Here is a 14,939-nt window from a genome sequence, read left to right on the forward strand (position 1 = left end):
AACCCAGTTTGGAAAATGCTGCGGTAGAAAAATAGGAAAAATGTCTGCACACATTTTTAAAACTTTAAATGTTAAAATGCATTTGATCTCATAGCATCTTTTCTTATACTAGTGATTGACTTCTGTTACAAAGTGTTTGCTCATAAAAATAGCACTGCATATATGTACATATACACACATCTATACCCATATGCACACGTATTTGTATATATGCGTGTACACACATGCACACGTATGGACATACATGCGCACATACAAACACAACCATGCATATACACAACACACATACACACGTGCACATGCACACACATGCATGCATACATTTACACGGGTGTGATACCTGCACACACATGAACGTGCATATATCCACACGTAAGCATTGACAAACTTTGGAGGACCGTATGCTATAGTGGCAGCAGCTCTCACCTTTTGGGGTGAAATTCTGGACGATTGAATCCATCCGTGTGGTTTTCCCCACCATTTCTATGGTTGTGTATTCCTTTGGTATTAAGGCAAGAATAACCGTGAAATGCCTTCTATTGTGCTTTCATTGTGGCATTTAAAGCCATCTGCTGGGTGCCACTCTGAAGGACAGCTCCCACGTGGCCCCCATCAAGGTGACTGCGCCGAGGGCGTCTCCCATGTCAAATTTCTTGATGAGGCAGCGTCAACGCAAATGTCAGTGGGGAAGGTCCTCTGACCCACTAATGGGCTGTGTCCTGATTCGGCAGGAACTGCTTTCCTCTCAAGGGTCACTCTCCTGTTTTCTCAGCTGCTGAAGCCTTGACCCTCTCTGACAATTATTACTTCATGTCAAAAGGGCGCCACCATGAGCTGTCTAAATCTGACGGGAAAAGATAGAGCAGCCCCCATCAAACTCCGGGCCACGAGGCTCCAGTGGAAGGTTAAAGGTTCTGGAATTTTCTGTGGAAAGACATAACAGCCTTTCCTGTGCTCCCTCCTGCCAGCCTCCTAACAGGATCTCACCAGCGGCAGCGGCGCTCTGCTGGAGCAGAGGCCTTCAGACCGTGGCACCATCTTGGTGCCCAGGGCCGGGCTCTGAAAATGGGGCAAGAAAGACGGCCTGGGGCTGCCGGCTGACCATCTTCAGGACAAATAACTTGAATCTCCTGGAATTTGTTCAAAAGGAAGGGGGGAGGGTGCTCTCCAGTCTAAGGAGAAATGACCTATTGAAAACCCCAGGTGTGCTGCCGATTCGCACGGGGCGGGGACCAACACCATCACTTGTCACCTCCCACCATTGCCCCAGCTGTTGCTTGCAAAGGGCTGACGTATGCTCTGGGCTGCACTGGGCCTGCTTGGAAGGAGGAATGTGTCCCTGAGAAAGATGGAGAGTGACAGAGGGCAGCTCAGAGCCTGGGTCCCACCACGAAGGGACTCCGGGGAAAGTCATCAAGATGGGAGGTCCTGGTTCCAGGTAGCGTCTCCTCAGGCAGAAGGGGGTCGAACTTCAGTTGTGACTTCCAAGCTCAAAGGCACCAGCGACGTTCAGCTCTGTGGCTTCTCTTGCTTCGTGCTGCTTATGTGCACGGCGGGGGGGGGGGGGGGCAGCAAGGAGACCCCCTGCTTCCTGGTGCTGCCCAGACCCGCTCTCTTGTGTTCTTTATGTTTAGACACACGAGTGTAGAATGAAGGTGGCTGGTCACCAAGACGGTCGTGCTTTTGGAAGGCTTGCTATGTGCCCGGAAGAAGTGATCTCAATGGATAATTTCGTGCTAGCCCTTCTTTCAACACTTAATCGCACCCCCCACCCCCGTGCGGTAGCAAGGTTCTGACTGCTTCGATGCAGCAGTGGACAAAAGAGGCAGAGTCCCACAGAGAAACAAAGTGTGATTCGTCTGCACGATGGGGTGTTATTCAGCCTTAAAGAAGAAGGAGACCCTGCCACCTGCCGCCACGTAGTTGGATGCTGGGGACCGTAGGCGGAGAGAAATAAGCCAGGTGCAAGAGGACAAGTGTGGTGTGATCCCGGTCCCACGAGGTACTGATAGTCCTCACGTTCACAGAGACAGGAAGCGGACAGGGGTTTGGGGAGCGGGGAACGGGGAGCTGTGTTCAGTGGGGTGGGCTTTCAGTTTGGGAAGATGAAAACGTTCTGGAGATAGACGGTGATGATGGTGGCGCAAAATGTAAATGGAGTTAATGCCACTGAACTCCGAAGTGGCTCAAACGGTAAATGTTATGTGTATTTTAACACAATTTTTATTTTTTATTTTTATTTTTTTAAAGATTTTATTTATTTATTTGAGAGAGACACAGAGAGAGAGAGAGAGCATGAGCAGGGAGAGGGAGACACATGCTCCCCTCTGAACAGCGAGCCCAACACGGGGCTTGATGCCACGACCCTGAGATCATGACCTGAGCCAAAGGCAGACGCTTAGCCCACTGAGCCACCCAGTCTCCCCTAATTTTCATTTCTTTTAAAATCAGAAGAAACAAATGAACTTTTAGTTTGAAAAAGAAAGTTGTCGTATAACAACTGTTATACAGCTGTTAATATATTCATCCTGTACCAACACAGATAAAATATATAAAAATATAATTTTTATCTGAATTTTTGGAGGAAGAGCCCATGAAGGTCATCTGGAGGTCCCGGCCTCTGCTTTGCTCAGTGCGGCTCCCCAGGGCCCTGACCAGGGTTTGCACCCAGTGGGCACTGAATGAAAAGGAAAGGGACCGCTATAAGGAAAACAAAATGCGTCGTGACGGTGATGCTCATGGGAAGTGTGGTGGAACTCATCCCTGGAACAGCCTGAAAGATGGGGGGTCAGGCTTAAAAAATATGGAGCGGAAGTGACGTAGAAGAGAGAGCTGCCAAAGAACAGAAAGGGCACCTGGCTCTTTCTGGGATTCTGTGAGCCTGCGGGGGGAGGGGGGCAGGGAATGGGCATCCTAACTGTGAGCTCCCCGTTTCCCTGTTCCCTGGGGAAAAGCACAAAGCAAGCAATGGAGGGTCCTGGCCTTTGGCTCATTTAAAGACAATTGAAATGAAAGGCAAGCTGACAGTAGTCTCCTGGCACCCCAGCAGGACAGCCCTGCACTACCCGGTCTGAGCTCGTGGCAGGGGGAGCGCCTCTGAGTCCTGCCCGCAGAGCCTCTGGGAGGCCTGGCCCAGGGGCACCCTGCCTCTTTCAAGTCGCCAGAGTTGAGCAGCCTACGTGGGGTGAGCCGTGGGAGGGGAGAGCCTGCACACATGACCTGCTCCAGAAAGAGGCACTAAAGCACTTTCTATTTATATGTTAGAAACAGAGAGCAGTCGCAGGATTTTTGAAAGGCACGCACCCCGGCCTCTGGCTCCCTCAGGCCATCCCCGGGAGTGTGGGCATGGGCCAACATCCCTGCTCGGAGTGGCACACAGGGCTGGGTGCAGGGCCTCTGGGGGTGGGGGGGCACTGGCAGCTGGGGCAGGGCCGCGTCGTCACGCCCCCANATGCCGCTCCTGTGACAAGCCCGTGAAGGAAAGGGGGCTGCATTTTCAAGCCGATGTTTGGTGTTCGAGCGCAACCTGGTGCTTTGTGTGCTGCTATTAAATGTCATTATGTGCTGGCACGTGGTGGTTAGCCGAGCCGCGTCCCTCGCTGGGAAGCTCCTCCTCCTGCTCGCAACCCCCACCAAGCCCTGGAAGTGGGCTGGGATCGGAGCGGGGGCGCACATCAGCCCGTTCCACGGAGGCTTCACCCCCGCGAGGCTTCCGTTACTCAACACCTGCAAGCCAGACCGTCTGCTGCCACCGAGATGTCCTCACACACTCTGCCAGCGCTGGGCGGGTGTGTGTGTGTGTGTGTGTGTGTGTGTGTGTGAGTGACACCATTCCTTTAACACCCCATAGAACCAGCTGAGACACCATTTACACCCCCGTCCCCGCTTATTCCAAAGGCCACTTTCTTTTAGAATAATTGGGGGTTGTCTCACTTCTGCTCCAGCAAGGGCCACGCTGCAGCCTGCTTTTCCGATGCCCCCGGGCACAGAGCTACCAGCCCGGGGATTCTGCCCACTCCCTTTGTCGCCTGGGGCACATCAGCCCCAGGGTGTCTTCCCGACAGCTTGGGACTGCGGAGGTGGGTTCAGTGCAGAGCCAACAAGCAGCTGTTCCTGTGCTACGGGGGGGGGGAGGGATGCCAGTTCTTCCAGAGGCCATCTTTTTATTGGGGTGCTCCCCCACCCCCTTCATTCCAGAGCTCCCTGACTCTCCCATCATCCAGGGAAGTTCTACTCTTATTGCTTGCATAGCTCTTGCTTTTTTATGCTGACCTTTGACTCCTGCTGTGGCTGCATCCCTTTAATTGAGGTGATGGCTTTTAAGGGAAGGAGCAGGAGACCCCAAAGACCCAAGACGGCCCAGATGGGATTTTGTTTGGCCTCCCCTGCAGCTCTGTCTCCTCCCTGCATGGCAGTGATGAGATCTGCCTGTGGGCGCCATCCTGAGACGGATGCTACGGTCCAGGGGGTGAGGTGACCTCACACGTCCTAGTAGCCTCCCGACTTGGTGGCACATCGGGGCGGTTCGGCAAGTCGCCGGGTGAGGTTATCCTGCGTGGGGGGCGAGGCCATCTTGTGAAGCGTCCTTACTCATCACTGCTCGGTCGGATGGCTCTCCCATGGAAAAGTTCTGCACTGAGATCATCTTTGGTTTTGGATCCAGCTGTCAGATCTGGACAGGGAAGCTTTCCCTAGTCATTTGTGGCTCTTCTCCATGTTCCAGATGGGGGTCACATCTGGTTTAGAAAACTGAGCACCCCAAGGAGACCATCACTGGATCTCTGTAAAGATCAGGGCCCAGGCATCCTCCCACATCCTGGCTGAAGTCTGAGGGCGCGGCAGAGCCTCAGGGGCTCTGAGTGATTCTGAGTCAGAGAGGACAGGCTGGGACACGGGCTTCCTGAGGGCGTTGGTCTCATGTGCACACATCCACAGGCGTGCACATACGCACACAGACACACACATATGCATATATTCACACAGACACGTGCACGCCCATGTTCGCATCACAAGCACACCCTTAGTGCCTTGCTGCTGTCCTAGTCACACACAGATCATGTGCCCAGGGACCTGTGTGCAGACCAGGTTAGCTTCGGGAAGAATCGTTCTTGAAGTGTATTCTGTCCAAGTCTGTAGGTGCTGGATGACAATGGTTACAAGAGTCGGAGCCCCCCACCCCCCACCATCAGGCTTGTGAGGGTAGGCAGGCTTTCATGGGATGGGAAGAAGATGAGGTTTGGAGGGATCAGGGAAGCAGAAGGATCTGAGCTGGGTCTTCACAGATAGGTAGGAGTTGAATAAATGGAAGGACATGGGGCATTTAAGATGAAGGAGGCAGTATAAATGGAGGTTGAGGGCATCGGTAAGTCTGGTGAGAGTGGGCTGGTGGGAACAGAATGGCAGGTGGATGGGGAGAACCACCATGGAAACAAGGTTGGGCTGATAGGGTAGGTCAGACGAAAGAGGGCTTGAAAGTCTGCACAGTGAGGTGGACATTAGAAGCCACTGATGTTTCTTTAAAAGAACAAGAAGAAAAGGAGTAGATATTGACATGGACTTCCTAGTCAGCGGATTCTATGCCGGGTGCTTTGTGTTTATTTAACCTTTTCCATAATCTTGTAAGGCAAGACACTATAATTCTTGGTTTTAGAAATGAGGCAGCTGAGGCTCAGGGAGATGGTATCACCAGCTCGGGGTGGTGCAATGCGTACCTGATGTGGCCAGTTCCAAACTCCCGTCTCCCCTGTTTCAAAGTTCCTGTTTGTTCCCTGCTTCATGCGGCCTCCCACGAAGAGCAATGGAGCTGCAATTAACTTCAGGAAAGATTCATCTACCTGCAGCGAAGACACAGACAGATTGGAGGCTGGGGTCGGGGGACTTTCTATTGAAATAAATGAACGAGATGAATGTACAAGATGAGTCTGGAACAACTTGTCATGCCAGAAAGTGAGGAAACTATCAAAGTGGACACAGGAGCCAACGTGGTTCCTCCTGGCCAAAGATGAGGCCATTCAAACATCAGTGAGGGTGATAACTACAAGGGATTGACTGCAGTGGATTAAAATACATCAGATATGTTCATCTCCAGTTATAAAAATGCTAAAAGGAAAGCACTCATTGGCCAACTCTTGATGTTAGGGAAGCAGTTCATTCTTTGGGAAACGTGTGTAAGAAGGGGAAGTCTCAAGCGTTCCTTCTGTTTTTTCTCCTGTGCAGCTTCTCCTCTTAGAAGCATCCTCGCTAATACAGGAAGAAGGAGCTAGAGAATTAGGGCAGCGCTGTGTGCCTAACGAATGAGTGGATCCGCCACCAGCCCCTGCTCATACGACTACAAGAGCTAACCAGGGGGAGAGAACCTCCTCCTGGAAAGCACGCCATGGCTTTGGACGTTTCTTGCCAAAACCAATCATACCTGCATCGGATTAAGTCTCTAGATCTAAATATGAACTCATAGGAAATTCAAAGCACAGAGAAACCCATTAAGTGACATCTTGGGGATGCAACCAGCAAAATCCAGACTGTGGGATTGCTGGCTGGATATTTGATAATAATCAGAAATTGATTTCATTTCTAAAAGGAATGATAATGGTTTTATGGATTTGAGCTAAAAAGCTCTGATCTTTCCAAGAAACCTTCTGAGGTATTTATAGATGAGGTGATACAATGTCAGGGGTGGAAGTTGGGGAAGTGGGGGGGATTATGGGTAAAACGAGGCTGCTATGAGCTGGAAATCGTTGATTTCAGGTGATAGGAGGGCATGGAGTTATCTTGTCCACGTTGGCATATATTTAAAATGTGCGTCACGTGGACACAGCTGTTGGTGTCGTGCGGATGGGACAGTGGTGTGTAACGAGGCAGTTTTAGGAGGGACAGGAGAATGAACTGGGGCTGGGTCCGAGCCCCAGGGGGAGGGAGAGGCATGGCTGTGTCTAAGCCCATAACCCCCCCCATCGGTGTGCCCCCAGCAGTACGGCTGGCACCACCCAGGCTCCTGACTGCCCGCAAGCTGCTCTGCCTGGGGTGGGGGCGGGAACTGAGAACTGCTCCCAGCCCAGTCGGGTGCACTGTTTGCCAATGGTTCGTGATCTGCTGCTGTCCCAGCTCCGAGGTCCCGTCCTCTGTGATGTCTCCTGCAGGCAGTCATGCCCTCTTCCAGGTTCCCCAGCTCCTCATTCAGTCTTGCCCGGATGACAGTCTCACCTGCATTTTGGCAGGTTGTGTTCGGCCCCTCGTCACCACTGCCACACGTCCGCATGGGGCAGGGCGCAGGAGGGAGCCCAGAGCAACTCCACACGGGAGGCATTTGAAACCTTCCGATGGGTTATGAACCAGACTGCCTCCTCATTCCCCTGGCAAGCAAGCTAGGCAGGCATTGACCATAAACTGAAAGCAGAGTGTGGATGCTGGACAAGAAGGGGCAGCCTTGCCCTTCATGGGGTCTGACATTGGCCAAGAGATGCTCAGCCAGGATCCAGACCCTCAGCTTTTTCCACGGCCCCTTGAGCAGCTGTGTCTGAATTCCTTCCTCCGCGTCAAGTGCATTGAGGACCTAGGACCAACATGATCCTGCGGGTGCTTGCCCTGAGGTCCCGCTCTGGGTCCGAGTACCCCACGTGCTCACACTCTGCTCTGCGAGCTCAGAAGGCGCCGTTACAGGCAGCCTTGCCCTGGGAACCTGGGGAGAAGGTCCAGTGATGGAGAGAACTCAGGTCCACCCAGGGCACCCTGGAAGGGAGCCTGAAGGAGAAGGCCTAGGGGCCACATCCCAGTCTCTGCTCAGATTTCTGGGGGCTGGGCTCCTGGGGTGCCACCTTCTGCCAGTGCTGCTGAGACCTTGGACCCGTTCCAGGCTGAGTAATTACATTCTGCCTGTTAATCTCCCTCTGCAGCCGCAACTGGATACTGTTGTCATTGCGTTTGCTTTTTCAAATCAGCTTTCAGAGTGTCGTCTGCCGACTGTGCTACCAGGAGCTGTCTCACAAGGTGGAGACACAGAGCAGAGCCGGGGCCTTGCTTCCAGAGCGCCAGTCCCTGTCCCCGCTGCTGGGAGCTGCGACCCTTTGGGAACAGATGGCGGTGGCTGGGGTGAGGAGGTGCTGGGGACCTTCCTGTCTGCTTGTCCTGTTCAGCTCACAAAGGGGCAGAGCAAGGCGGCTGCGGTGCTGAGCGACAGACACCTAGTGTGGGTCTCCCTGGGCAGCAGCCCACCAGGGTCCAGCCTGGCTCTGCGGGGGGCGTGTCTGAGTGGGGTAGACCTCTGCCATGTCTCCTGATTTTACCATGATGCACTTTGGAGTCTTGGAATGCGAAATCAGGTCGCCTACCTCCTGGTCGACCGTTTGGCCCACCAGGTTCCCTTGGCTCCATGGCAGCCAAGCAGGGTTGGAATGAGCAAAGCAGGGCCTTTCTGCAGGCACAGCACTCCCAACCCCTGGGTCAGAAGGACCTAGAGAGTATCCAGCCCAGTCATGGTCAGACATTCCATAGTCACAGAACTCTTCTTGAAACGTGGGTATCAGAGACCAAAAGGGGGGTTGCTTGATTCATTGCCCCTCCCCCATTGCCCTCTTTCTCACCCTTCAGGGCTTGAATCTCACACCTGGTGTGGCTCATGGGGGCTTCTGGGCAGTGGTGCAATGCGGCAGAATCCTGGGACCCGTCCGAGCATGGCTCCAACCCGCTGTCCAAGTCCAGCCTCCTCATTGTGCATGTGGGAAACCGAGGCTTGAGGTCACACAGCTGTGATGGGCAGAAGCGGGACCAGAACTCCCTCAGCTCTTTATGACCTGTCCAGGGTTCTCCTGTAGCACAGCCACACTCCTTTTGTCTCCACCAGCACCCCTGAATCTGTGAGCAGGAACATAGGGGTGCCTCTCACCCTCAGCATGGGAGCAGGAGGCCTGGCCATTCATTCTGTGGAAGGCATCCTAACCGTCCTCCCCCCAAATACCACTGTCTAAAGGCCCCTCGGTTTCAAAGAAGACTGGAAAGCCACCCACCAAAATGGTAATGATGGCAAGTACTTCATAGCTCCTGGGGCCTTGGGAGAGGAGCACATAGAAATCACAAGAAAGAATGAAGTGGGAGATTAGGAGTCCCCTGCACCCCCACCCCCAGTTAGCAATGGGGAACATCAGTGATTGCCTAGTAAGAAGGGAGGGTTTGAGTGGGTCCCCAAAGTTCTCTTCCTGTCTGGAGCCCTGTGCAGAATGATCAGTAGTGGTTAAGACTTCAGGCTTAGCCTTGCTTCCTCCTGAGCGTCTGACACCAGCTCTCAAGGGCTCCTAGGAGTTGAAATGAACGAGGTAGGAGTGAAAGCTCGGGAGCCGGATGGTGGGGTTTGACATACTGGCCGTGAGCTTGGACGGCTTCACTGCTCTGAACCTCAGTCTCCTCGTCTGTAAGACCGGACGATTAGCAGTGCCTGCGTCACTGGGCTCACTGGAGCGTAAAATGAAGTCGTCTGTGGAGGAAAGCAGAGTGCCAGCACAAAGATGGTGCCCAGCAAATGTGAGCTTTCTCCTACTGTCTTAAACGGGACTTATTAATCAGTAGTTTCCTCTACGATGAGTGATGGGGCCCAGGGACTTAGGAGAAGCGGGTGGTAGGACACACGGGACGTGGAGAGTGCAAGCTGGGGGCCAGAGCACAGGAGCAGGAAGTCTTTGTGGGGTTTCCCCTTGGTGACCCCCCTTCTCTGCCTGGTGGGCTGTGAGGAATCTGCTGGGGTGCCTCAGGAGGAGAGCTCTCGGGGTCACAGTGGCCTCCTGAACCCTAGCCGTGGTCCCTCTGCTTGCCACGGCGATGGCTCTCTCCTGGGCCCCCACTATGTGATGTAATGGGGCTGGCCAAGGCCACAGGCTGTGAAACTTTCATGTCCTGCTTGGAACCCCACACCCCCACATCCTCTCCTCAAATGGCAGGCTGTAGGGACTTGCCTCTCTGCAGGCTGTGTGATGGATGGGAATGTGGGAGGGACGAGACTCAGGTGGGTCATCGCATTGCTCACACCTCAGAGAAGCACCTCCCCCTCAGACCGACAACTAGCCCTGCTCAGGGACTAAGGGGAATTTGCTTGAGGGGTCCCGATTCTCTTGGGGACATCACTCACCTGCAGGAGGCAATCCCAGCCTGGTGGGTCAGGAAGGCCCAGAACCATGAGTCTGTTTCCATTTGGTTTAGTGTGAGTGATTTTCATGGGACCAGTTAGAAACAAACTACCTTATGTGTGTGAGGCACTTGACAACACTTCTCGTGTGTGGTAAGAACCATCCACTGTTGTTCTGTAAGGGAAATCTTGCTGGCCGGCCTGACTTTCTTGTGCCTGGTACTCCTAGACTGAGTTTCTTTGCTTTATGCGCTTGAAATCAGCCGATTTCGAAGCAAGGGGTTATGATTGGAGGGGGGCTAGGGCTCAGGGTCAGACGGGTGGACAGTAAGGGGCACTTCGTTTTCTTATGGCCCCTGGCAGAGGTCACAGTGGAGTCCTGGCCAGAGATTATTTCAACCCCAGAATGTTCCCTGCTTTCTAGCAGCTGCAGACACGTAGGAGCCAGTTTGGCACATGTAGCTGAATGCTCAGAGCATCTTGGTAAACTTCCGTATCCTGGTTATCCGGTTGCTGTCAAATCCTTCCCTGTCCTGGAGAAGGGGTCCTCGCTCAGACCCTGTGGTTCATGTGGGACGAATCAACACAAAGCAGGCTGTGCCTAGCTGTCTTCCCTTTTCCTGGCAAGCAGCCCTCACAGCTTCTAAAACCCTCTTCTGGCTCTAGTGATCTCACATGCCCCCTGCCTACCAGGGAAATTAGCCATGGAACCTTCTGGAATGATAAATTCCAGAACTCTGGCTTAGTCACCAGGATGCACAAACGAATGTCTATTCTGTTTATAACCACCACATCCTGGTAAATCCATTCTTCATGCTCCAGATCTCTCATGGTAGGGAGACAGTTCTTCCAAAACACTAAAAACTTTGGGGCTATAGTCAGTGACCTTTTCCTCTCCATTTCTCTTTAGTGATGTGGTAGAGGGCTTGGTTTCTCTCCTTCACTTCTCATGGGCCATTAGTGGGAGGAGATGTTCCATTATCTGAGCTCTAATGAGCCCAGTAACTGGAGAAGAAGGGCCTGTGGGGGTGATTTAATTTGAAACTCAATGGTCCAGTTTTTCTAGCCAGCTTTATTCTGGACCCCAGAGCCCACAGAGCGGGGGTGTCTTGTCACCAGTCAGATCCAGTACCTGCAGTGGTTTTGAGGGGGACACGAGGCCAGAAGGGAAGAGGAAAGGTGGAGGGAGGAGAGAAGAGGAGGAGGAGGAGGAAGGAGGGGAAAAGGGAGGAGAGAAGCCAAGGTCAAAGGAAGTACTGCTATTGTTTTTGCTAATAACAATGGCCCTTGAAATTACCCAGGCCAGGCAACGGTTCCTGCATGCTCTGTGCTTTGCAGCTTTAGGGGCCTAATCGTACCCCTCCAGCTTTTATAGTTGATTCAAAATGTTCCAGAGAAAAAAATGTGGCTTGTTGTGGGCAGCTTGATGGCCTGCTTCCATGTGGTAATGGGATGGTTCCTGTCTGCTAGTCTAGAGCCCAAATGGCCATGGGCTACAGGTGGCAATCTGAGGACAAACCTTATTGAAAAAAAAAAAAAAAGAGTGGGCCTGATTTTTATGTCTTTCACCAAACCCTTGTGTATTTACCCATCAGTATGTTCTTTAGGAATTCATCCATTCAGCTCACATCCATGATCGACAGAAAAGAGCCCTCTCCTGCAGGCGCTCCCCTCGCAAACACTGCGTCCCTGGGCTCCATCTTTGATGACACATTGTGCTCGCTCCTCCTTTGCTCCTTCATTTGTATGAAAATGGGAGAGTTGGGCCTTCTCTTTCCTAAGGCTAGTGTTCCTTCTGGCTTCCTCAGGATCCAAAGTTCCTTCTCCCCGGGTTTTTTCCGACATCGTTTAGGCGTCTGGGTGACGGGCGCTCAGGAGGGCACTTGTCGTGATGAGCACTGGGGGCTGTATGTAAGTGACGCATTCGACCCCAGAAACCGATCTCGCACCACATGTTAAGTACCTAAAATTTAGATGAAAAAACGTTCCACTGGGGTCCCTAACCTCTCAGGTGTGACTCCATCCCTCTCCTCCCATACCCAGCCCGAACTTGCCAGGAATGTCCCCTTACCTCCTCTTCCGATGAAAACTGGGCTTTCAGCCCTACACTCCCTGCAAGTGCTCTCACCCAGGGCACCATGGCCTCAAGATAGACAAGCCCCATAGCCGTCCTCTGTCCCTGCCAGCTTGGCCATTCTATGCTGCTGAGCACTCCCTCGTGGGAGCATTCTGGTCGCCTGGCTCTGGTTGCTCTCATCTCCCTGGTTGGCGCTTACTGACTTCTCCTCATGGTCCGTAAATATCGGTGCCTCCCGGGGCTCTGCTCTGCCTCTTTCTCTACCCCTATCTTGCTGCTTCAGTTCACATTCACAGCCCCACAGCTCCCAGACCTGGAGCTGTCCTCTGTTCCGCGTCACCCTCACCTGTGCCTGGACTGCCAGAGGCACCCGCCTTGCTCCTTCAGCTCAGTTTCCACCACGACACCAGAACAATCCAACGTCCAGCTTGTCACGCCTCTCTTCTGCTTGAAACTCTTCTGTAATCTCAAGGTCACCTTGAAGCTAAGGTCTAAAATACTTCACCTGACCTACTGGATCCTTCATGATCACACTTGCTCCTCTGCAGGTGTTTTCTTTCTGGAATACTCTTTCCAGGACTGGGTATCTGGCTAGCAAGTAATAGGCTCTCAGGGGCTGAGTTGTGCATCCTAACCTCTGGAATGTGAATGTATTTGGAGACAGGGTCTTTAAAGAGGTGATTCAGTTAAAATGAGGTCATGAGGTGGGCCCTGATGCAATGTGACTGGTGTTCTTATAAGAAGAGGAGATTAGGACACAGACATGCACCAAGGGAAGACCACGTGTAGACATAGGGAGAAGGTGGTTATCTACAAGCCCAAGAGAGAGCCCCCAAAAGAAAGCAATCCTGATTGCGACACAGGCTTTAAATGCACTTTAAATTCACCTGGTCAGGGAGAGGTCTTCCTTGACTCACCCTCATAAATTCCTCCCCTCCCCTCCCTTCCCTTCCCTTTTGTAACACTTCTTATGTGTGGAATTATTTATTCTTCAGTGGCTGTGCTCCTGGCAAGTCCGTAATGTTCTACGAGTGTAGGAACTTTGGTTTGTCTGCTTACGGCCATATTCAGTATTGGTGGCATGACTGACTGAATAGACAAGTGGGCAGATTTTTTTTTTTTAGTTTTCATGGAAATTTTTATTTTATTTTTTTTAAATGATTTTTTATTATATTATGTTAGTCACCATACAGTACATCCCCGGTTTCCGATGTAAGGCTCGATGATTCATTAGTTGTGTATAACACCCAGTGCACCATGCAATACGTGCCCTCCTTACTACCCATCACCGGTCTATCCCATTCCCCCACCCCCCTCCCCTCTGAGGCCCTCAGTTTGTTTCTCATAGTCCATAGTCTCTCATGTTTCATTCCCCCTTCTGATTACCCCCCCTTTCTTTATCCCTTTCTTCTCCTACCGATCTTCCTAGTTCTTATGTTCCATAGGTGAGAGAAATCATATGATAGTTGCCTTTCTCTGCTTGACTTATTTCCAAGTGGGCAGATTTTAAAGCATTGATGGGAAGATCCTCTGAGCTGAAAGACCACCGGATTCACATACGCTGATTTGAGGGGGTGTGAGGAAGGAAAGACCGAACCTTGATTCCTTAGTCTTGTCTGTCTCTCCTTGTTTAGGAGTGAGCCAAATGATAGCAGAATTTTAAGGTGTTATTTGAATGGTAGTGTGGATTTGAGAGTCAGGTCCTATTCACCTCTTTAGTGAAGAACCTACCTGGAAAAGAGCCCTGTGAGAGGAATGTGTTGACAGGGAGGAGGTGGAGTTGGGCAAAGCAGCCAGAGGGCATCAGGGTGGGGTTGGCAGCATGGGGTGTGCGTGGGGAGGAGAATGCTGGAAAGGTAGGTTTTTGCAAGGAAGACACTCTTCACCCACAACTCAATCTCTGGTAGGGTTTCCCTGGAATAAAGAAGGGTCCAACAGGCTGCTCCTGTTTGGTAGCTATTGAGTGAGACAGATGTGGAGGGAGGGATTCCAGAAGGCTCCATGAGACATACCCCAGCTTATGTCTGTTTAGACTAAATTTCTCCTTGTAGTATTTTGTCCTTTTAAACTGAGGATGGGAGAGGGACCCAGGTTCCTCGGAACAGGAAGGTAAGAAGGCATCTCTGGTCTTCTTTTCACATTTTCCACAGTTCCCCTTTCCAGAGCATCCCCTCACCTAACCTTTTGGGTGACACCTCCAGCCCAGGAGCCCACCCCTCCTTGAAATATGTCCACTCTGGGGCAGGGCTCTGGCCCATGTGTGTGTCTCATGACCCCTTTCCGCTGGCATTGGACTGAGATGGGCCCATGGGCCAGCCAGATTCTCACCCCTGGGGTACAGAGTTGGCCTGTTCTGCAAACAGCTGGGGTGTGGGATATTGGCCTACCGTGGGCCTTCACGGCCAGCTGTGCAGGCTGAGAGGTGGAGGGTAGCGGGCCGCAGAGAGAGGGGAACGAAGAAGAGGGTGCAGGTGGAGTGGATGGGGAGCAGGAAGAAGCTGGGAGAGGCCTGGGTTTCTGGAGATTTTTTTAGGTCCTTGTTTCAGAGCTTCCCTTTGGCCCATCTGAGTGCATTTCCATGACGGAACCCTCTGTCCTTGTAGTCTGACACTCCTTTTCTCTTAGGCTGGTGTCAACTCATTTCCCTCCTTGTGACCAAAGGTACCTATGACCTTTTGGTCTTCTCCCTGTGCCTTGCTTTTTTCTCCCTCCCCAGCCGACCTCTCTCTTCCCTCCCCTCCCCTCCCCTCCCCT

General features: G+C 52.3%; 1 protein-coding gene across 7 annotated transcripts in view; it reads left to right on the forward strand.

Moving 5' to 3' along the window:
• Nucleotides 1-14,939, forward strand: part of LOC103676264 — a 67,230-nt gene that overhangs the window by 26,852 nt on the left and 25,439 nt on the right. Inside the window, exon 5 of one of the 7 annotated variants that reach the window (XM_040645426.1) lies at nt 6,217-6,555. The exons of the other annotated variants lie outside the window; for them this stretch is intronic. Coding sequence (XP_040501360.1) covers nt 6,217-6,229 — 13 coding nt within the window. The 3' untranslated portion in view covers nt 6,230-6,555. Of the gene's footprint in view, nt 1-6,216; nt 6,556-14,939 lie in introns of those variants that run through there. 7 annotated transcript variants of the gene reach the window in all.

The sequence above is a fragment of the Ursus maritimus genome, unplaced genomic scaffold, assembly GCF_017311325.1.
Source record: "Ursus maritimus isolate PB19 unplaced genomic scaffold, ASM1731132v1 scaffold_31, whole genome shotgun sequence".
NCBI lineage: Eukaryota > Metazoa > Chordata > Mammalia > Carnivora > Ursidae > Ursus > Ursus maritimus.